General features: G+C 40.3%; 1 protein-coding gene across 1 annotated transcript; it reads left to right on the top strand.

Moving 5' to 3' along the window:
• The first annotated feature begins 14387 nt into the window (after positions 1-14387).
• LOC147613823 (uncharacterized) lies at positions 14388-15323 on the top strand. The gene is made up of 3 exons (XM_086781313.1): positions 14388-14505; positions 14605-14670; positions 14853-15323. Exons 2-3 carry the CDS (start codon positions 14608-14610, stop codon positions 15321-15323), a joined length of 534 nt encoding a protein of 177 aa, XP_086637439.1. The 5' UTR covers positions 14388-14505; positions 14605-14607.
• The last annotated feature ends 7387 nt before the right edge of the window (positions 15324-22710 follow it).

Genomic DNA, 22710 nt, shown 5'->3' on the forward strand with positions numbered 1-22710 from the left:
GAAGTTCGTTCTTCAACTGTATCTTGCGTGCCTTGGTATTTGTTTCATAGAGTTTAACCAAGGTGTCCCATGCCTCCTTGGGAGACTTGGCATCCTGAATATGCCCAATCATGGTGTCCTGTATACTAATGGAGAGCCAATACATTACTTTCCTGGCTCCTTGGTTCCAGTCTTTAAACTCTTTTACATCTGCAGCAGTCGGATTTATGTCTGGTATCTCTGGTGCCTCTTCATGTTCACCTTCTATGTAGTCCCAATAACCCTTTCCCATCAGGACGTCAACCTGAACCTCCAAGCATGGAAGTTATTCTTATCAAGCTTCTCAGCCACAATTTGAGTTATCCCATCATTTGATATCTTGGTAAACACACAATTTTACCAGAAACAGCACTATGGTTTGTCCTGCACAAACTACTGTATTTTCTGCAGTGGTACTGTAGTACTCTCAAATGTCACAACCAGTGACTTCAATGTGCATACATACACCCAATGGCAACTGTTGACCTCTTTGCAGCACCCACAACAGTGTTTGCACAGTCAATCTATCTTCCTGCAGTTCTTAAAACAGAGTTCTGTAGAGAATCGATGACTTACCCGCAGTGCTCGAAATCCCCTGTTTTCTGAAAAACGGAGGTCCAGACGTGCCCGAAATGCGTTTTCGGCCTAGAAAATTCTGTCCGATAGGACTAAATAGTTGCCCTATAGCTTTACTCCTGCGAAGAAAGCTCCTCAATCAGAGATCGTTTGCCGGTGCCTCCCGTAGAGCTCCCGACAAGGGTGGTCACCAACACAAATAGGGAAGAGTAATTGAAGCTCTTACCCTCGTACCGCTTCCTGTGGTTCTCTTGCTTGCAGCTCAGCCCTTAGCACGAACCAGGCTCTGATACCATGAAAAGATACAGGGGGGAAGAAAGCTTGAGCTCTTGCAAGCACACACACACACTCACAAAACCCTAATAGAGAACACATAAGGTGAGAGGCTGAAAATCTTCTTCTTCTTTTTTCAACACTCAACACACCATATACAAGATAAGAGTACTCATAATATGAAAGGTACTCAACCAATACATACACGGGTTCTCTATAGTGTGAACCCAACTAAATGAGCTGGCGCTATAACTATGCCAGTCTCTAGAATGGCTGTCACACAGCCTGTCATCCCACTGGCCGCATATCACCCAAGATCTCATCAACCATGCCAGTGGTGTAAGTGTGGGGCCTATCCCCCCCAGGCGGGTCATCAGTGTCCACCACCTCACTAGACGAGCTCGATATCTCAACATCGATGGGATATCAAGACACTCAATCTTCTTTCGACTTCCATATCATGCACATCTTCAAGAATGTGGCAACAAATATTTGGGACAATTAACTGGTAAAAGAGATACCAAGGGTGAAAGGGATGACTTATAAAAGATTGGTTGCCTTCAAAGTTCATGGCCAATTATAGATGGGAGGGAGTGGCTACATGGTCATACCAAAGGTACCACGGGTATTAACCAAGAAGGAGAAAAGTAAGGTGAAAAGCATGATTACCTCTTTTCATACACACCAATGGGAGCAATGCATTCATTGAAGGGTGCATTCACAAAGACCAAAAAGAAAAGAGAGGTGCAATTATATGGCTTCAAGACACATGATTAGCATAAGATATTACAGGTATTCAAATATTCTTTTATTCATTTTCTCTTTATGGTACATAATTTGTAGGCTCATATACTAACTTTATTTTTTTTAATGCATAATTTATTCTTCCAATAGCTATAGTTGGATGTGGAGATAAGAAGGTGAGAGAGGATATTTAGAGGTATGAATCTTCTCTTGAATTCACTTTCTAAGTTGTATTTCATATTTAGAATTCTCATGCAATCACAAGTTATGTATGATAAATAGTATACATGACTATGTAGGTATGTATCCTCAAAGGAGATAGATCCTACATCCATTGAGGTGGCTTGTGTTAATACTAAATATCATGCTTTGTTTCATGTTAGTACAAATTATATAATGCAATATGGTCAAAGGGAAGGCACTTTCGCATGGAGCATGTGGATTCTAAAAGAAACATATTTGATTGTGGTGTCATGGAAACTTTTAAGCAAGAAAGTCCAATTACTATACATGATACCAATGTCATAGAGGATAATCTTGAGTATTGTGGAACTATTCAAGATATTCTTGAGGTTGGGTTTAGAGCATTTATTCTATTCATCTAAAATTGAATATTCATCTTTTGTATTGTATTGAATTTAAATTAGTTCTCTTACATTGAGCACTTATAGTGTTTACAATGAGGATCTGAAGCGGCATTAATGCCCTATTGAATCTCTACCTAGTATATGTTAATGAATTCTCCTTATGTATGCTAGCACCGCTAATACCTAGCACACCCGGTGGGTCAGCCGCACAAACAAACAGAACCCACTTTCCATCATGGCTGACCACCTATCCAATGATGAAGAATAAAAATAAGAATCCTCTATATTTCCAAGTTCAAAAAAATTCCATGGATTTCTATATTTGACTTTTGGTACAGCAGCTTCCGAATGAACCTCCTTATAATCAGTATAAATTTGTAAAGAGTAAGTATTAGAGGTAGTCCACCACTGAGCAATAGGGTCAAGGCATGTGGTACTTGAAGCCAAAATTCATCATCCCTGTACATGTCTACTGGTTTCAACATGCCCCCTAGGAGTCATTAAGCCTTGTCTAGTGGAACTGTAGCATGTTATATTGGGCATTCTGTGCACTCTCTGTCAGCACTTCTTTATTTCCATCTTTTAGCAAGATGAGTATACTTTAGTAAAATTGATTAATTTCACCCCATTTATGAGGTAAAGGGATAGAGGCTTTAGATAAATAATGAACTAATTGTTGTAAGTATTCTACCCCTTGGAAACAATCTTGCTGATAATTATACAAGCTATTCCCCTTTAACTGTTGCATATGCTGGTTAGTCACCCCCTCCTTTATCTAATTGGTCCCTGTACATGGTTTCAACATGTCCCCTAGGAGTCATTATCTAGTGGAACTGTAGCATGTTATATTGGGCATTCTGTGCACTCTCTGTTAGCACTTCTTTATTTCCATCTTTTAGCAAGATGAGTATACTTTAGTAAAATTGATTAATTTCACCCCATTTATGAGGTAAAGGGATAGAGGCTTTAGATAAAGAATGAACTAATTGTTGTAAGTATTCTACCCCGTGGAAACAATCTTGCTGATAATTGTACAAGCTATTCCCCTTTAACTGTTGCATATGCTGGTTAGTCACCCCCTCCTTTATCTAATTGGTCCGTCAATTGATTAGATCAGAAAGTTAGATCATCATTTGATTTACAAAGTTGTTGGAGTAGACTAGCCAAACCAGCAAGAGTATCGGATGATGAAGTTGCCCCCGTCGAATGTAAAACTTGCTAGCGAAGGTCGATAACTTGCTAACTTCTTTCTTCTAGTCAATGAGTTAAATATGTAGTCGTATTTTGGAAGTATTCCACCTGAGCTTTGTGGTCCTCTCTTGAGCCTTCACTAGGTCTTTCTCCATGGCGGTTTTCTCTTGTTTGAGCTTTCCTGAGTTCATTTAGGAGGGGTATATTAATTTAAAAAAGTTACATAATTGCATTTACAGGAGGGGTTTTTAAACCAATTTTGAAAAAAAGACGTAAGTTTATGAAGAAAAGGGGTCATTTTATTCACAAAAGTATTCAAATGTAAGGGATTTTTTAAATACTTCTTGAATGCACGTGATAAATAGGATTTCTTTATAGTGTACCCTCGAGCACATGCCCTTTGAGCTTGGCGTCCTCCGTATAACTATCTGTGTTAGCGGGTTTCCTAAATCTAGCTAGGAGCTTTTAGCAGCATGTGCAACCTGGCTGGCTTCCTCTTTAGCCTTGTCACCTTCATCATAAGGGCATTGCAAACTACACAATACCATAGCTTTGCAGGTAGGAGGTGGTTGCTTCAACGCATGAAGAAGATGTTGCTCCATTTATGTATATAACTTTTCCATATCTACAAGTCCTTTGAGCTCCTAGCTATCCCATTCTTTTGTCGTTACCACAATCACTGCAGTATCTTTATCTTCAGCATCAATGGTAGTCTGGGCATCATAACGGGATTTGTACATATGTTTTTGAACTTTATCCACATCCACAGATGAATGAATTTCTCAAAAATTAGTAAGGTGAGTTGTTATCATATTTTTATCTCGCTCATCTCGATTTCTAGCATCTATGGCAACCTACAATTCTTGCTCCACCATTGCCAGATTAATTCTGAGATCTATCATGGAGGTTTGGAGACTTTTAGCTTTACTTTTTGACTTTTCAAGTTCTGTAGTCTGTGCTTGCAATTGGGCTTGTAAATTTAAAAATTTTAAGGTTTTATCATGGCACTCGGCCAGAGCATTACTTATAGAGATTCGGCCATTTCTTCTTTTACTGTGAGAACAAAGCTTAATTTTGGACTTTGAGTATCTACCATCTATTTCACTACCCTGCTTTTGGCCTTTGCATGGGAAAGTTGAACTTGTAAAGCACGCTTCCGCTGTTGTGTTGAAGCAAAGCAGCCTGGGCGCGACGTGTTAGGTACTCCATGGATTATTTCACCCAGTTAAGGAGGATTTTGCATGGAAAAGTTGGGGCACCTAACAAACCAGGATTGCCTCGACTGGCTTTGTCTTAGACTTTGGCTCCTCTAGTTGTGGAGACATTCTAGCCACATGACCACATTGGTTAATGAGACGGCAAACATCTTCTATCTGCTATACTTCTAGATTTTCCTGTTGAATAAGCTACTCTGTCCCCATAAGAATGGGATTCTCTATGTCTTGAGCTTCCTCTGTTTCTGTTACAAGAGTAATGACTGCAACTAATCCCTCCTCCTCTCATGTAGTGAGCCTAATGATCTCACAAGGGTGCTTCTCTATTGTAGCTCCGATTGTATTTCCTAGAGGTTGCCACTGGGAGTATCCCCTGCCAAGAAACACAACTGCTTTGCATCTTTTGCCAAAACATGGCAAACTTTACTCCATTTCTTTCACTGCCTTGCCACCAAAAGTAGGTCAGAGGACTCTTCTCCTATGTTAATGGTGGTTTCAATCGCAATGCCTTTAGCCAACGCCAATGGCTTGAGACATAGATGAGGCATCTGCAATAGCAGACAGTCCCACAAGAGCTACCAAATACGGTCTAATGTTTGTATGGGCCTTCTCCGAAATCTTCTTTATTTTCATTACAAGTTGATGGTGGAGAATGCCAACCCAAGGAAGTTTATCCCCCTTTTTAATTGTCAAGAGCCATCCTCCCACCCTTCTAGAGGCATAAGAAAGCTTGTAGGTAAGGGAAATCATCTCCACACTAGAAACTTCACTCGGGATCGAATCTGGACATCATCACAACCTTGAATTAAAAACTCCTTCTGCTTGAGGGCCTGAAACGAGATTATCATTTCATCCTCAGTGGCATGTGCTAGGGTCACACCATCCATTGTGGTAGGCCAAATACTCGTGCAACCATCTCCACAGTGAGAGGTGCAGAGTTGCCATCCCTCAGGGCTTGAAGATGGTGTTGAGCATGGGGACTGGCATCCCACATGCTCCATGGAAGTGGCACAAATTATTCAAGGTGCACTTTCCTGAACCATTATTGATCCACTCCTGCCCTAATATTGGTGAGAGTTGCAAGGCGTTCAAATCCCACCATGATGGGAGGCAGAGTTAAAGATAAGCAAGGCAAGGGTGAGGTTGAGAAATCAAAGATAGAGTTGCAAGAAAGTTCATTTGAGTGGCAAGACAAGAAACAATACATGAAGACAAAGAACACAAAAGAAAAAGAACTTGCCTGCAAATCGCCCAAATCTCCAGGATCCTCCATCGGCCACCATACCTTCCTCAGTGTGGGAGATCGTGATACCCTCTTCTTTGATGATTGCATGTGCCCTATCACATTTAGTGTGGACAAGGCGGTCCCATAAAGGTCCTCATATAGATAGAGGCCAAGAGGGAGGACATTCCTCATATAGATGAGCAATAAAAAGGTCTACATGACTACCAATGCATGGTGAACACGTGGCCTCCAGTTAACTACTTCCCAAGAAGTTATCGATTTTGCCAAATGAATAAAACATCTAACTATTTCCTTTAGACACAATTCCTCATTAGAAGTAACCACTATATCCATCCACATGGATTCATCCATTACAAAAATTTCCCATGGGTTCTCTGCCATCGTAACTTCCGCCCAGAAGGTCGGAATCACCAAACTGATCTTCTGCCCCACTAGTTCAACCAACCCCTCTAGAGTGTCAGCCTGATTCCTATCGTTTGTTGAGCTGCCCATTTCTAATCATCTGGTAATTTCCCATAATATGGTTTCAACTGGAATCCAATCACTACTTTCTTCAAAATATTTGAGAGGATTTTATTGGTGAGTTTTTCCTAACCATTTGCGTGCAAATAATAAACTATGGACTTCTTACAAATCATATGGTACTCCATCAAAATGCGGATTATAGCATTAAGAAAATGTCCACCTTGATGACTAATTCAATCGGGCACCCATAACGGGTCATAATCATTTTGTATAAGAATTTTTCTACTACTGATTCCACTCGATTATCCCTCAAGGTGCGAGCTTCCACCCATTTAGTGCAGTGGTACAAGGCAACTGTTGTGGGTGCTTCGTACTGCTCACAATAGCACTCCCAAATGAAAACCTAAACCACTAGTAGATATCCTATCTAACACTACTAGCCCAATCACCATCTATGTACCCATGTAGTTGTATCTCTCTACCAGCCTAGAAAAGTCTATAATAAACTGTGGAATTTATGTACCTAAGAATCAATCTAGCCACATCCAAGTGTGGGTTCCTAGGAGCCTACATAAACTGACTCACAATTCCAAGTGTGGCTTCCTAGTCTAGCCTAGTAATGGTCATGTAGATCAAGCTACACACTATGCACCTGTACATAGTGGATACCATAATTGGACATGTCCAAGCCATACTACCTCTGTAATAACAAAATGCCATGAGGTGATCTCACCACCTCTATGCCCAGGAAATAATGTAGCTCACCTAAATCCTTCATCTCAAACTTCTGCTTCAAAAGCCTCTTGACATCATGTATGTCAACATCACTATCACTAGTGATAATCAAGTTATCTATGTTAAGATTTTAAGGAGCTAGCATCCATTTATATTACTCCTTAGTGGATAAATTCTATGTGCACCTTAGGGTTAGAAGTTCTAAGGTCATAAGGTCTGCAATTACCATGGTTAACTAGAGTAGGCATGGTAGGTAGAACCCTTGACTTTGGAGTCACTTTATGGTGATTTTGGTGAGACAATAAGGGGAAGGTGGAGGCATCCTAAGGATCTTAAGCACTTACCTCTAGGATATCTATATAATAGAGGTCTCTACACTCATTGTGGGTGATGAGAGGAGTCTTTGTATTTGCTTAGTGCTACTTACCATTTGTTTGCAATATACTTGGTGGATCCTTTGTGGGTAAAAGGCTTTCTTCTATTGCATTAAGGTAATCATGGTATTCATTGCTTATCATTTCTAGTCATGATGTCTATTGGTTAGTCTCTCATATGCTTGGTGCATGTATTAACTTATTACATTAGCATTGTGTATGTTTATGGGTGAGATTGTTTATGCCTCTCAATCTAAGTGACTAACCATCATTAGTATTGCAATATCATCTCCTATTTTCTAACATGGTATTAGAGCCTCCCTTCTTGGGAGCTTTCTCTATGTGAGAAAGTGTATGGTCTTTCATAATTGATTTGTTCACCATTCTCTCTTACAATTTGAGAGATTTTCCTTATTGCATTAGTTACAAGATTAAACTGATTTCTTTGACTCATTGAGTGGCATTTGAAGCATTTAATCAAGCTCTAATCACACTCTTTGTGGGTATAATCACATCCATTGATGTGGGAAATCTTATCATCTTAGTGAGTATCATTACCTTTGTGAACATCATCATGTGGTGCATATGCTTTCCCCCATAATTGTGTGAGTGGCATACATAAGATTGAGAGAGGGAAGACCTTTGTTTCATTCTCAGTTTTGGGTACAAGAGAGTGAGAGGAGAGAAACATTTTGTGTGACAATCTCTATGTGAGAGAAGGCCAAGTGGATGAAGCATTGAGAGAGAAGGAGAAACAAACAAGTGTTAAGTTGGGGACTTATTTCAAGGCCGTCATCAACAACTGAAGCTCTATTTTGAATCTCAATATCAACATCAAACCCAATGGAATACAACATTGATGCTAGAGCAACAAAGTATTGAAGGTATTATTTACTGTTTTTGTGTGTCAAAACAGTGGAAGAGGTCCTGTTTGGAGGCTAGAATTCAAGCATATCATATACCTCATTCTTGACAAGTTATTGAAGGCTTGTAAGGCTCATCTGAAAGGGGTAAAGATCAGAGCACAAATTTGAAGAGATAGCATTCACAATTACTATCATTCATCTGACATTGGTACATAGTTTTTCTACTCTGTTGAGAAGAGAAGAAATGTAGATTTGGAGGCCTTTATTAGTCTCAGTCTGCAGCACATTCGGCAGAATTTATTAGGGCTTATGTGGTACTATTTGTGGCGACCTGGCTCTGCAAAAAAATTGACCAAAAACGCCGACTGTGTGAGCATACAACAGTGTTTCCTACCGACTGGTTCTTCTCATGTCTTCTACAAGAAACCTTAGCTAATTAGAGCATTAATTACCTTCTAATCCGTGAATAATCGGTGGAATCCCCTTTAGTTCCCTCTGGCGCACGTGAAGGCGGTCCTGCTCCACCAAATCAGCGTTGACTTAGTCCCGAATTCCTTGAGAAATTGGCCTCCATCAAGTAGCACACCTTCTTCCTCCATTTTAGGAGGGAAAGTTCACTTTTCAACTTATCTTGGTAATTTGTTTAAAGGGTCTAAAGGTTCTTTGGGCTTATCCCTTGATACATTTACATCACATTTACAAATCACATTAAAGAGGAGTGTGTATGTCTTTGTGACAAACTCATTTTGTATCATGCTCTCATTCTATAAAGAGCAAATCACATGCCTAGGTTTATGCATACTCAAAACAAGGCACAACTCAAGAAATCTAAGGCTTCTCATAAAATTAAAAAGGAAAAGACACTGACCCACTACTACCATCTAGCACAATCCCTTAAATTCTCAGAGCTTATGTGTACTTAAAATGCATTTATTTAGGGAAGGTCAATTCTGACTTGGTAGTGTGAATCTATCACTTTATGTGAACTTGGGTAGAGTTTCTATTGTTGCACCTCTCTGTGTGAGGGATCATACCATTGTACAAGATCCTATTACTGATAAAGGATCCCACTTATCATTGTGTGTGAGTTGATATAGTGTTGCATTATGTCTAACTCATCAAGTCATCACTATGGAGACTTCTTGGAGAAATTTGAGAAGTTTGATGGCTCCAAATACCATGCATGTAGCACCAAGATGCAGATGGGATTAGTAGATCAAGAACTCTAGGCCATAGTCAATGGCACAAAGAGAAAGCCTTCTAGGTTGGATGAGCAATGACTCAAAGGCATTATCATTTATCATTTGTGGGTTAGCAGATAACCAAATTCAAGGGCATTTGGATTTCTCTTCATCATGAGTCTAAGGGTAGAGGCAAAAATCTGATAAGCATCCAGAAATGCATTGAGAACTGTGGGCACCAATTTACTATCAGGATATATCTCATCCACACTAGCAAGCTGCTCCTTAAAATCTATGATCTTGGTCAAAAAGCTGTCCAAGTGAATTCCTCCAAGAGCTCTTATGAAGCATGGACTCATCTTAGATGCATATTTGGCCAAGTCAATGCAACAACAAAGATGTTTCTTTAAAAGAAGCTATATAGGCTTGAAATGGATGATAAGGGGACAGTAGCTAACCATGTGAACAATGTCAAGAGTCTAATAGATCAGCTCAATGGAGCTGGGGCTACCATTGATGAAGAGGAAGCAGTCTTTATCTTACTTGCTAGTATTCTTGATGCCTATGAGCAATGTGTGTCTGCTCTTACCAACCAAACTACCATGACCCTGGCATCAGTTACCTCATCTTTGATCCTTGAAGAAACCATGATCCTATTTTCTAACAATCTACATAGATGACTAATATCATGATCGGTCGCGATATCTATCGTTTTCACATAAAGTGAAAAATCTACATTGGATATCTAAAATCCAATGGTAACAAGATATTCCTTGATCTTGTTTGACCATGCTTTGGGTGCTTGATGCAATCCATACAAGGCTTTGCATAATCCACACACAAAATCTGGGTGTACATCACTCTCATGACCTGGTGGCTACATCATGCATACTTCTTATCAAATCATCATGTAAGAAGGCATTCTTTACATCCATTTGATGTAAATACCAACCCTGTGCTGCAGCCATAGCAATGACAGCTCTCACGGTTGTCGTTCTTGCAACCGAGCTAAATGTCTCCTCGTAGTCAATGCCTATGCATAGTCCTTAGCAACCAATCTTGCCTTATATCTGCTCACTGAACCATCAGCGTTGTGCTTGACCTTATACACCCACTTACATCCAATTGCCTTCTATTCCTTAGGCAAAGGCACCAACTCACATGTTGCATCTGCATCCAATGCTACCATCTCCTCATTCATGGCATCCTCCCATTTCTTATTTCCAAGTTCCTGCTCAAAACAAGTGGGCTTAACTCCTGTATTTCTTTTAATCATGTAAGCATAATGATGGACTGTATATCCATCATATCTCAATTTGTCAATAGGGTACCTAACCCTCGTAGACTTGTGTACCCCTGGTGGATCACTGTTAGGTGTCCTCAAAATAGCTTTGGTTCTCCTTACACTTAGGAGTAACCACAGAGATAATGCCAAGCTCCTCGTCAAGGCTCTACTCAAAGCCGTTAGAGTCACCATCCACATATGAGTGACTTGCTGACAGATCAGGCACAAAAGGTTGATCTACCTTTTCCTTCCCTTTGCATGATACATGTGTACCTACATCTGTCCTCAAACTGCCTAACCATGGACTAATATTGAATACACTACTAAAGGACTCTTAGGTCCACTACACACGTGTGATTGCTACTCTACATGTAGTGCACCATCAGCACTTCTCATATCTTCATCTTTTATTTCCTTCAATGTTGGTGCATAATAGCTACTCATCTTGTCAAAGGTAACATCTTTGCTTACTCGCATCTCACGGGTAAGGTTATAACATCTATAACCTTTCTACTTACTCGCATCTCACGAGTGGTAGGGTTATAACATCTATAACCTTTCTACTCCAAAGCGTAACCAATAAAGATGCATTTCTCTCCCTTTAGATCCAACTTTGTTCTTACTTCATTAGGATTATGCACATATCCTTTCAAGTGAGACACATCCGGTTTTATGCTATAAACTTTTGTTTAGGCATTATACCATGAATAGTTTGGGTGTCCTGTTCATAATGTACATAGTAGTTGCTACTACTTCTGCCCAAAAATAATGTGGCGTATTCTTTTCAGCCATCAAGGCACGTGCCACTTTTGTAATGTGCCTATTTTTTCTTTCTACAACACCATTCTGTTGGTGGAGTGTACCTGCATGTAACCTGTCTCTTGATTCCCCGCTTTCTTAAGAATTCACTAAACTCATTTTGGAGAAATACTCTACCCCACCAGATGATCTTAAGCATTTTATTTGGATCTGAAGAAGAAGAGTCCTCACCTAGAGGCTTTTCTTCTATGATCAGCATAGACACCAAGTCCTCCCGAAAGTTGGGAACATTCTCTCTGAGTACAATGGAGGTATTGAATGGCTTGTACTCTTTGCCAAGCCCATTTAAATAGACACTCACCAAATCATCATCTTCCATTGATACATTGATAGACCCAAGGGATTCACCAATGCCCTTGATCTTTAAAGCATACCCATTGATAGACACGTTTCTTTTCCATAGTATGCAGATCTTGTTTTAGCTGTAGTTTCCTTGTCTTTGTATTAGTTTGGAACATCTGCTCCAGGTTCTGACATGCAACTATTGGAGTGTTGGCATCCTATATGTGCCCTATCATTATGTCTGTGACAGTGATCGAAAGCCAATACATGACTTTCCTTGCACCCTAATTCCAGTCCTTGAATGCCTTTATATCTGTTGGAGTGGCATTCTCTTCAGACAATTCTGGAGGCTCCTCATTTTCTCCTTTGACATAGCCCCAAAATCCTTTACCCATTAGGAAATTAGTCATTCTAAACTATCAGACATGAAAGTTTTTCTTGTCCAACTTCTGACTACTAACAATCTGATTGAGTTTGTCAGACATGTTTGCTTGCAACAACAAACAGAAACCTGCAAATAGACAATTTCTGTATGCAGCCTGTAACACATCAGTATCTTCTAATGTCTGCTATAATGGTACTTTAGCACAACCTATATGTCACCAGATTTGACTAGAGTAAATGTACATACACCCAATATCAACAGTACATGTGAAAACAATGTCTGCACTCCCAAAATGCACTGCTACACTACTGCAATAACTAGATTTTAAACAGAGACAATTCTATACCAGAACTTTTCGAAACTACCGAAAATACTTTACAGTGACCAAATGGAGACTGAAACGTGAATCTGGCTGCAAAACTACAATAGATATTACTACATACTACACAGGCACCTCCAAGCTTTGCGAAGACAACTCCTCAATCGGAGATATGTAGCTCTAGGATCTACCGACGATGAGGGGGTGTTGTACCTAAACAAGAACGAGAAGAGATGATGATCCTCTTACCCATGTACTACTACCTTACTTTCTTGTTCTTGCCTCTTGCTTGCCTCCTTATCTCTCACACAAACCAAAGCTCTAATGCCATAAAGAGAATGCGGGGGAGAGGGAGAGCTTGAGTTCCTTGTAAGCAAAAACACACACACACACACACACAGAGTGCAAGACACAAGAGAGAGATGGATGGATAAATTTTCTCTGCCTTCTTCTCTTCTCTATAACCATATAACTAAAAAAATAAGAGTACATACATAAAGGGAAAGTAGTCTCCTACAATGGTCCGTCCATAGTCTAAACCTGACTATATGAGCTGGTGCTATAACTATGCCATAACTCTACTCCAAAGTGGCTGTCACACACAGCCTCTCATCCATTGATGGCATATCAACCATAGCCTCACCAACCATGCTAGTGGCATAAGTGCAAAAGCTATCACCCAGGTGGGTCATCAATGTCCGCAGCACTAGTTGAGCTCGATATCTCAAGAGGCATGACAAGTAATGAGATCAAGAGAAACAAAATGTTAGTGGGGATAGTAAGAACACATACTAGTATAACTATTCAATAAACTAAAAAATGTTGATTACTTTACATTACTAATTGACCTTGCTTGTGTAAGATAGTAATACTGCTAATATTTTTTACATAGATATGCACGCGCACACACAGACAGAGGAAAGGGTCTAAAGAGAGAGAGAGAGAGAGAGAGAGAGAGAGAGAGAGAGAGAGAGAGCGAGAGAGAATAACTATGTGTAGAGCCGAGGAGAGGGAGATGGAGGACCAGCATTGTAAACCCATTGCATAGAACCAGCTCTGCTGACCTGTGGAGAGAGAGAGAGAGAGAGAGAGAGAGAGAGAGAGAGAGAGAGAGAGAGAGAGAGAGAGAGAGAGAGAGAGAGAGACTCCATTAGATCAGCCCACTTTCTCCAAAGAGATAAGGCGAGTCCACGTAACAATAACAAGAGAGTGGGATGTTCTAATTTTGTTTTTGAAATTTAACTCCCACCTTACAAAAACAGAGTGAAGAGAGTGGGACAAGAGAGTGAGACGTTCTAATTTCGTTTTTGAAATTTAACTCCCACCTTACTTTCAAGACTTTTAAGTACCTAAAAAACCAATGCCCTTGTCCACTACTTTTGAGACCACCTATCCATGCTTCTACCTAGCAATAATTAGCCACTATCTGCAGTTAGTTTAGGTAAGTTTAATAACAAGATTTAATTAGACTAATTAACCTTGGATACATTAACAAGCCCATCATAATGTGCATAGATCGATGGAAGCATATGTAAATGTATATTTTTAATTACAAGAGTTTGGTACCAAAAGCAGATTTTTTTTCCATGCAACTCACCACGAGGGTAAGCAAAGCGATCGTGATGAACATTTAGAGCATGTGCTATTTGGTATAATGTGATGTGAATTTTGAAACATGCATACATGTGCATAGACACAAGTATAATGGCCATGTGAACGCATGTTTATTGTATTGCATTGTATGTATATGATATGATATGATGCCTAACTTGACCAATTCAGGACACCGAAAGGGTGGTGACCTTTCCCACCTCGTTTGGATGTTGGCATCCTTGTTTGCACGCACCATGCATAACCTTTTGTTTCCTTCCTCGCAAGCATCGCAGGCCACCTTAATGAAGCCACTAATCCTCGAATCCAAAACACAACAAGGTCGTGGACAGAGGTACGTCGTTTTAAAGCCTGATTAAACCGACTAATCTCGATCCCGCATGGAATTAATTCTATCTTAACCGACAATAATTAGCAGGTCCGTGGGTTGTAGATAATGCAGCACGCTGGTGTGGAGCAGGAGGGTGAATTTGGAACAAGCAGCGGGCCGGCAAGGAAAGTGAGTGCCCGCCGTTAATGGTCGAAGAGGATTAACACTAATCATCTACAAACAGTATGAGACAACCTTAATCCATATTGAATGATTGCCTCAACCGCCGCATCATGCATTGGATCGCATCATTATTTAGAGAGTTTAATCGTGATTAATTGCCTCAAAACATCGTGCATTTAATCGTCCAGGTGGTGACGAGGTCCAACACGTTTTCCACCACCTTAGAAAGACGTGTTTCTGCTACGAATAAACGGAATTCGTTTAAAGATCGATCAGCAAGTCTCAGTCTGAAGGACCGCGAAGCCCTAGTCGGTGGCGTGCATTTACACTCGTCCGGCCCTATTAGAGAGGTGGAGGTGGTCGGATACCATCAAATATTAGGTCAAGGAGGTGATACCACAAAAAAAACCATGCCACCAAAGGAAACCATCATGACTAAGGGTGGAGGGGGCACTCATCATATCAGTGGGATTCCTAATGCCAACAACAAGAGTGGAGGTTGGGCCTCATGCAAAGAGTGGTGGAGAAAACAAAGACGGTGCATGGTGTGGGTGGTCATGGCCTTTGTGGTGGCTCTTGCCTCTGCTCTATTGTACCACCTGCATGTGAAGCACACCCAAGAAATGGCTCGCAAAAAGCCCAAACGTTGGTGGTTCTAGCTCGTTTGCCACTGATGTCTTGATGAACCTTTACCTCCTAGAGCTCTTTGTAATACAACATAACATGGTTAAAATTAACCATCTTCTGCAAAATGTTTTTAACATTTTATATGGCATCTTGTTCCATATATCTCACGTTGAAAGTGGTCATCTTCTACATCATTTCAATAATTCAATAAGTTCTTCTACATAGTTTCAACAATGCAATTCCATAAATTAGAAAGGGGTCAGGGTCCATCAAATAAGGGTGTGGGGTTGTGTGGGTGAGTGTAGAAGTTTAAAAAAGTTAGAAAGGGAGATTTCATGTAAAATGTCAAATTTTGTTTCCAAGCACTCTCAGTAGCTAGGTCGTCTCTGCTCATTTCTTTCTTATCCAATTGTGTATGTCCATGACTTCTCTTACCATATATAAAGTGAACATTGCTTGATTAAGGGTAAATTATTCTTATAATTGCACCCTAATTGCGTGTTTAAAATATGTGAAGCTCGCATGTTTCATTGGTTAACTATGAATATTTATCATTGATATGAATTTGCAATAAAAAGCTCCAAAAATTAGTTAATACAAGTACTTTTTCTATAGTAAAGGATATGTTCTAAAGTGGAAGAATTAAAGTAAAACTATCGTAAATCGTTGCAATAATATAATAAAAGTATAGTGAAGGAAAAAACACTTGAGAATTCTCAACTCTCCAGAAAACTAAAGCCCTACTCACATATAATGTAAAAAGGGGGAAGCTTTGTCCTAATAATCGTTGGAAGTGTAAATGATGCATGGCTTGCAAGATGGGAAAAAGGGATGCCAAGTAATCCCACATACAAAGGTATTCTGGAAGAGGAAAAGGTATATATAGTCCAAAGGGACCCATCCTATCTCCAACTCTCCCAAGCTTGTCACATTGCAAGGCTGGTTAGGTAGAGTGGGGACCTGTCTTAGCATACTAGAGCCTTTGTATACCCATGCAGATGTCTGTGTTCTTCTAGGGGCACTAGCCACTCTAGAAAGCATGTTGGGTATAAATGTTGGCCACCATTGTATCTAAACTTGGTGTGTGAACCGTGACACATCATGGGCAGTGTAGTAGCTCTTGGTTTCCAAGATGGTATCACAGTTAGGGTTCATGGGTCCCAACTACTTCCCTCTATGCTCAATTAGACGGCGTATTGGAGGTGTAAAGCTAATGGTAGGCCATGTATTGCACAAAAAGATCAAACTCCCCACCAACTTCCTATAATCCTTCATATCCACAAGTAGAGAAGCATCTTCCATCGACATTGTCGCATCAACGTCCATGGATGTAACTACTAACTTACACTCAACCATGCCAAATGCCTTCAAAATTTCTCCATAGGTGTAACTACTAACTTGCATCCCTGCCTTCCAATAGTTGTTAATTTGAGACCCTATCAATTGCAAAGCTAATTTCAAACCATGCATTAAATAGAAATATCAAACTCCCCACCAACTTCTCATAATATTTCATATCCACTAGTGGAGAAGCATCTTCCATAGACATTATCAAATCAACCTCCATGGGTGTAACCACTAACTTACACTCAGCCATGCCAAATGCCTTCAGAACTTCTCTATGGTTGTAACTACTAACTTACACTCATCCATGCTAAATGCCTTAAAAATTTCTCTTGCATACTTTTGTTGAGAAAAAAAGATTTCATCTAATTCTTGCTAGATTCAATCCCTAAACAAAAATGCATAAGCCTGAGGTCTATCATATCAAACTCTAAACTCAACATCTCGACTCCTATACTTTCATTACCTCAGCCATCAAGGGCATATTGACAATGTGAGTGGAGGCCCTTTTCTTCTCCACTATTCTCTTGTATCTGTGTCATTGTTGCTAGCTCTTTTGTGATTGTCAATCCCATCCAAAAGTTGCTTCACCCATTTAGGATATGGCCCCTTATGAGGTTTTGTAGGCTTCTCTTCTTCATCATCCAATGAATTCACCTCTTGTGGAGTTGGTACTAGTGGTTGTGTCTGCTTGACTATTTCTTTGTTAAATGATAATGTGGATAGAGCCTTCTCCTCCACCTGATTAGGTTGTTCCTGAAACACCACATCACTGACAATTACCTTCTTTGCTTCACACCATATAGTCGATAACCCTTTGACTCTATACTATATCCCAAGAAGATGCACTTTCTAGTCTTGGAATTCCACTTAGTTCTGGATGGGTCTAGAACATGCACATGTTATGGTTCACCCTAACCCCCCTTGAAACATATCCAACAAGAGATTACCTGGTGAACCGTAACTGTCGTGAGGATACCAATGGCTGAGCTAGTAACCCTTGAGGTCTCCAAGCTCTACAACTCCTTGAAAAGCAATTCCACCATGCCTCCCATGAGCGTTGTCACACCACCGCGTTGCACTACGGGTACTCGTCCCTTCTCTCACCTCACTTTACTCACACACACTCACTAGCATGCATTAGGGAGAGAGATTAGCAAGAGCAAGACTCAATTGCGCAACGGGAGAGTATGTTGTATTATAAGAGAAATTCATTTTTTGCGAGTGATTGCATTTTTATATTTGTGTGAGTATGCTATTATTATTATTATTTTGCTCACTTATTTTTGGAAATCATAAGCAAGGTTACATGTGATTTGTGTTAGTGGTTGGGGACGCTAAGAGATGTTAGTAATGGGAGAGAAGAGAGGAAAGGATATGGAGGAACGTAGACATAATCATCAGAACGAGATGGTGATTCTCAGTTCCTGGCATTTGATTCATTGAAGCAACATTCATCATTTGAAGAAATTGGCCTTTGATGATGTCCCTTTGTGTGGGAGGATTCTTGTCAAATGTTGTTGAGTAGGATCTGTTCCAACATGCTTCTTCCCATGTGCTTTTATGTATATTTAAGTGCTCTTATAAATCAAATATACATGAAGTACAAGAATTGAGTCATATAGACTCTTATTGAAATGCTCTGTGTTGAAGTCACCACTTGTTGGTGAGGATTGAAAGAATTACATTGACTTGCTAGGCTAATATAGATATCTTCACTAAGGATTGAAGATCTTTGATTTGTGAAGATGGTAGCGTCGTTTGAAGAGGTTTGTAATTTGAAGGAAAATTCCAGGAGATGGGTTGTACCATTGACCAGGCTTTCGCCCACCATGGCCTCCCCATCTAGAGATGTACGTGGAATTTGTGCATGGTGAGGCTTTGGTGCAAATCTTCTCCATATGGATATGTACTCATGGAGCAGCTGCTATATTAACATAGCCAAAAGAATAGTAAAGCGATAATCTTAACAAGATATAATGGCTATTGAAAATCCTTGGGGGTTGCTTGTGATATTCTACCACTTTTAGGTAGGCCATATGTGTGACTTCCTTGTGTTTGTGTTTTTTTTTTTTGACTACCACTTTATGAGAAACAGGTTCTTGTGGTTACTCTCCCTTTTGAGAGAATAGGTTCCTATGTCTTTCGCATAGCTTCTCTAGTTACACTTCACATCCAGAGGGGTGAAAAGAGCATTGTGAATTTGTCTTTGATGCACTCATAAGTCTCCGTTTTGCACACGTGGGAATTGGTTCTTGAATTTTTGGCTCGAATGTTGTCGAGGCGGTAGGTAAAATTATTGGTCGGTTACCATTGGGGTTGCTTGAACACACAAGCTCTTATGTAGGTGTTGAATGCACGAGAGTGGTTGATTAACTTGCTTGGTGTTGCTTGGGTTGCCATTCTTGTCAAACTTTAGGTGAAGCTATTGGGGTTGAAGTTGGTGGTGATGCTGTCTTCACGTTTTTTTATTTTGACAACAATCTGATGGGATTACCATCATAGTATCCTTATTGTTGAAGCACATGCACAGGCACCCATCTTTGATGTACATTATAAACTGGTGGTGGCTGATGCCTTTGGTGCTGAGGTTTGTTTCTTTGAATAGGTTGAGGGGACTTTTTGATGTGCTTGGGAATCCAAGCTTCGTTATTATCTTGGTAATACCCTTGTGCTTGCAGTAATTTTTTTGGTACCCACACTTGTTGACTTGGTGGAGTTCTTTGAGGAACTTGCATAGGCTTTTGTGGACGGTATTGTGGAGTACTTTTCTTTTTCCTTGGCCTCTGTGCTGCATTGAGGAAGAGGCTTTGATGATCGAGGTACCCAAATTGGATTAGATATTGTGTAGTAGCCTTGAGCTACGAGTAGCTTCTTGATACCATTAAGATACCTTTGATTTTTGTTGTCTTGGTGGATTTTTCTTTTTGGTTGATATGCGGAAGGTTCGGGGCCCTCCTTGACTTTGGTTAGCGCTAAGGTTATAGGTTTGAGACTCATGGGCTTTGTTGATGATGAGGTTCGAGTCTCTTTGCAGAGTGACATTCGATGATAAGGCTTTTGAGCATATTGCCATCTCCTTTGGTGAGGTTTGTCGATGAAGAGGCATAGACTCTGGGGCTTTTCCTTTGAGTTCCTTGTTAGAGATAGATGGTTGTGTGGGGGGGACTTCTTCAAGAATAGCTGTTGATTTTGAGGTTTTGGCATCAAACTTTGTTGGTGAGGATGGGATGGAAGGAGTAGATGCTTTATCAGAGTTGGTCATTGACACAGATGGTAGGTCATTGTGTAGAGGGGCTTTCGTGGAAGAGACTTGTAACTTTTTGCATTCAGCATCATAGAAATCCATCAGGGTTGGATCCTCTTCCTTGCAGTATGGTATTGTTAACTTTGTGTCGTTGACCATCATGATGACCCTATCACTGGCAAAGCACAGTGGTGCTTGGGTAGCAATAGTCTATTTATGCGCCAAGATCAAATCTGCTTCCAACACATACTCAACCACAAAAAACTTGTAAGAGGGTTAGTTTCAATACACATTGTATGTTTAAATTATCCCAGACATGGCATGTTCAAGTCTTGTGTAAAGGGAATTCTTTCAGGATGAGTCGTGAGTGTTGGTTGACCTAACAAATCCCATAACTCGAGGGTCATAAGATTGTGTTCTCGTGTTGGAGATGAAGATGTGCTTGAGCTATGGTGATTTTATTGGAAAGTTCCAATCCAACCAGAATCTTAGGGATCTTTTCAGTATAAGATATGTTGAAAGTTCCAGTTCCTCCAAGGTCTCTTCCTCCCGTAGTAGCAATTATACAATGCTTGCAGGACTATTCAAGGTAACTGTTTGCATGGAGTCATCAATTAAATACAACGAGTCACGTATCCAAGTTCCACCAAGGACGACATCATACTCAAGGAAATCTAGGGTAACATGGAATATAAATTCCACATCTCCACCGATTGTTTGAGTAGCATAGCTAAAGTGACCAAGAACTTCAATGTTTTGTCTATTGGCTCCTCTTGCAAGACCATTGTCTATAGGGATAAGTTTAGGTTATCCCAATGACACCCAAGTGTCTATTTTCATGATGTTATGATATGACTAGCTTGAGGGCTAATCAATGCACGTTTGCGCTTAACATCATTGCTTGTAGGGAAATCTAACCATACCATGATCATTGTCTCATTCTATGGAGCTCTTTATGTCTTGGTATAACTCATGTTGAGCCCTTAAAGGTGCAAGTGTTGATGTTATGCTAGCTTCACCAATGAGAGAAGAGCATTCCTCCAAATGAGGTTTTGAGAGACTGCTTTAATTTTGGTAGGGAATTATTGAATTCCTCATGTGCTTTCTCAACCACATAATTCATGCAATCTATCTCTAATGACTCTTCTCTGTAGAGAGTATATCTTCCTCTTGAAAGGGGAAGCGATTCTCCTCTAGGTTTTGTATGTTGGTTGCTTTTTTAGGATTGGCAGTATCAGGTTCAATCACAACTGGTGATCTTGTAAGACACTCAACCATGATAAGCATGCTCTCCTGAACTTGCTTTTTGCGTTTCGCATATGTCATGTGATCATGATTTCTAATTTGGGGTGGTTGGGTGGGTTCAAGTTTCTTGATTAGTCTATGAGGTGCAACTAGTGCTGAATCAAAACTTGTTTCATCCTCACTAAATGACATACTAGAACTTGTTTCATCTTTTGACTTTCTTTCATTACGTTTTCATTATGTTTGCTCATGCGACAAGATCAAAATTTTTTTGTGGCTTTTGTATCTTGTGTCGCACGTGTGGGTGTTGTGGTTTGTGTGGTAGCCTTTGAGATGGATGCTTCTGCATCATGTGTAGCTTTTGGCTCTTTTGGATTTATATCCCCTTTTAGGTCTATGTCCTCCACCACATGCTCCTTTTCCTTGTCCTGTAATTCGTATATGTACTCTCATCACATTTGGTGACACACAAGTTGTGCTGAAGTACCGCTTCTGTAGCAGTTACAGGAGATACTGTTGTATTACAAGTTGCATACAGAAGAATAACTTCCATGCTGCCTGGAAGTTCAGAATGACCAATTTGTTGAAATTAGAGCATTGTCATGAGCTATGGTGGATCAAACACTAGAATCAACATCATTAACAAAGTGATTAGTAAATAATTAAGATGTAATTAGTGAGTAATTAGCAAATAGCTTAATGTAGCCATGGATAATCAAAAACTAGCAAATTCTCATTAGGCAAATGCCTCAATTTATAGAGTTTACATCCAAGCATCAAATCCCACTGATTTCTCCTTGATTCACTTCACTTTTCCCAGAATATCTCCACACTTCCTAAATCTTCTCATGCTACCCTTTATTCTCTCCTAGTAGATTCTTCTCACCTTTTCACACGTTCTTTCACATTTACACATTCTCTTTTACAACCTCTAACCAAGGGCTTGTTCCCGCACACACCCTATTCACTTGTATATTTCAACACCTCCCCTCAAGTAAATACTCCTAGCACACCTAGATCCTATACCAAGTTTCCCTCCTTACTTGATAGTCTGTGAACTAGTGTCTAGCACACCTCCCCTCAAGTTATCTTTAGCACACCTAGACCCTATACCAAGTTTCTCTTCATAGCCTGTGACCAGTGCCTCAAGTCCCGAAACTGATAGTCCTTGACACTCTCTCTCTCTATGTGTCTAAGGCTTACTATAGTTGCCTGCGACCTTGACTAAAGTGCTCACACATATATCTATCTACCACGTGGCCTACATCATCGGTGGCTCAGAGGTGGTTTTACTTTGTTGGGGTAGGTTACATTGGGTTGTAGGGTCTCTCTCTCTCTCTCTCTCTCTCTCTCAGAGATTTTCACATGGCTCCTCACTCTTTGGAGCCTCACATCTTCTCTTGTCTTCAGTCTTCTTGTCATGGCAGCTTCTCTTCACGCGTCCGTCTCTTCTTTCAGTCTTCTTGGGGCAGCTTCTCTTCTCGTGTCCATGTCTTCCTTTAGATCTTCTTGGTGTGGATCTTCTTCTTGGAAGGAGATGTTCTTCTTCTTCCATGGCTGGGGCCATGAGCTTGTCCGTCAGG

This window comes from Cibotium barometz, chromosome 43 (assembly GCF_041138505.1).
Source record: "Cibotium barometz isolate CiBa-2024 chromosome 43, ASM4113850v1, whole genome shotgun sequence".
NCBI classification, from domain to species: domain Eukaryota; kingdom Viridiplantae; phylum Streptophyta; class Polypodiopsida; order Cyatheales; family Cibotiaceae; genus Cibotium; species Cibotium barometz.

What these genes read in the sequence shown, in the direction of transcription:
- LOC147613823 (XM_086781313.1), top strand. Translation starts at nt 14,608, where the DNA reads ATGCAGCACGCTGGTGTGGAGCAGGAGGGTGAATTTGGAACAAGCAGC. An exon ending in GCAGCGGGCCGGCAAGGAAA is followed by an intron (nt 14,671 to 14,852) that starts GTGAGTGCCCGC and finishes TTAATCGTCCAG; the next exon opens with GTGGTGACGAGGTCCAACAC.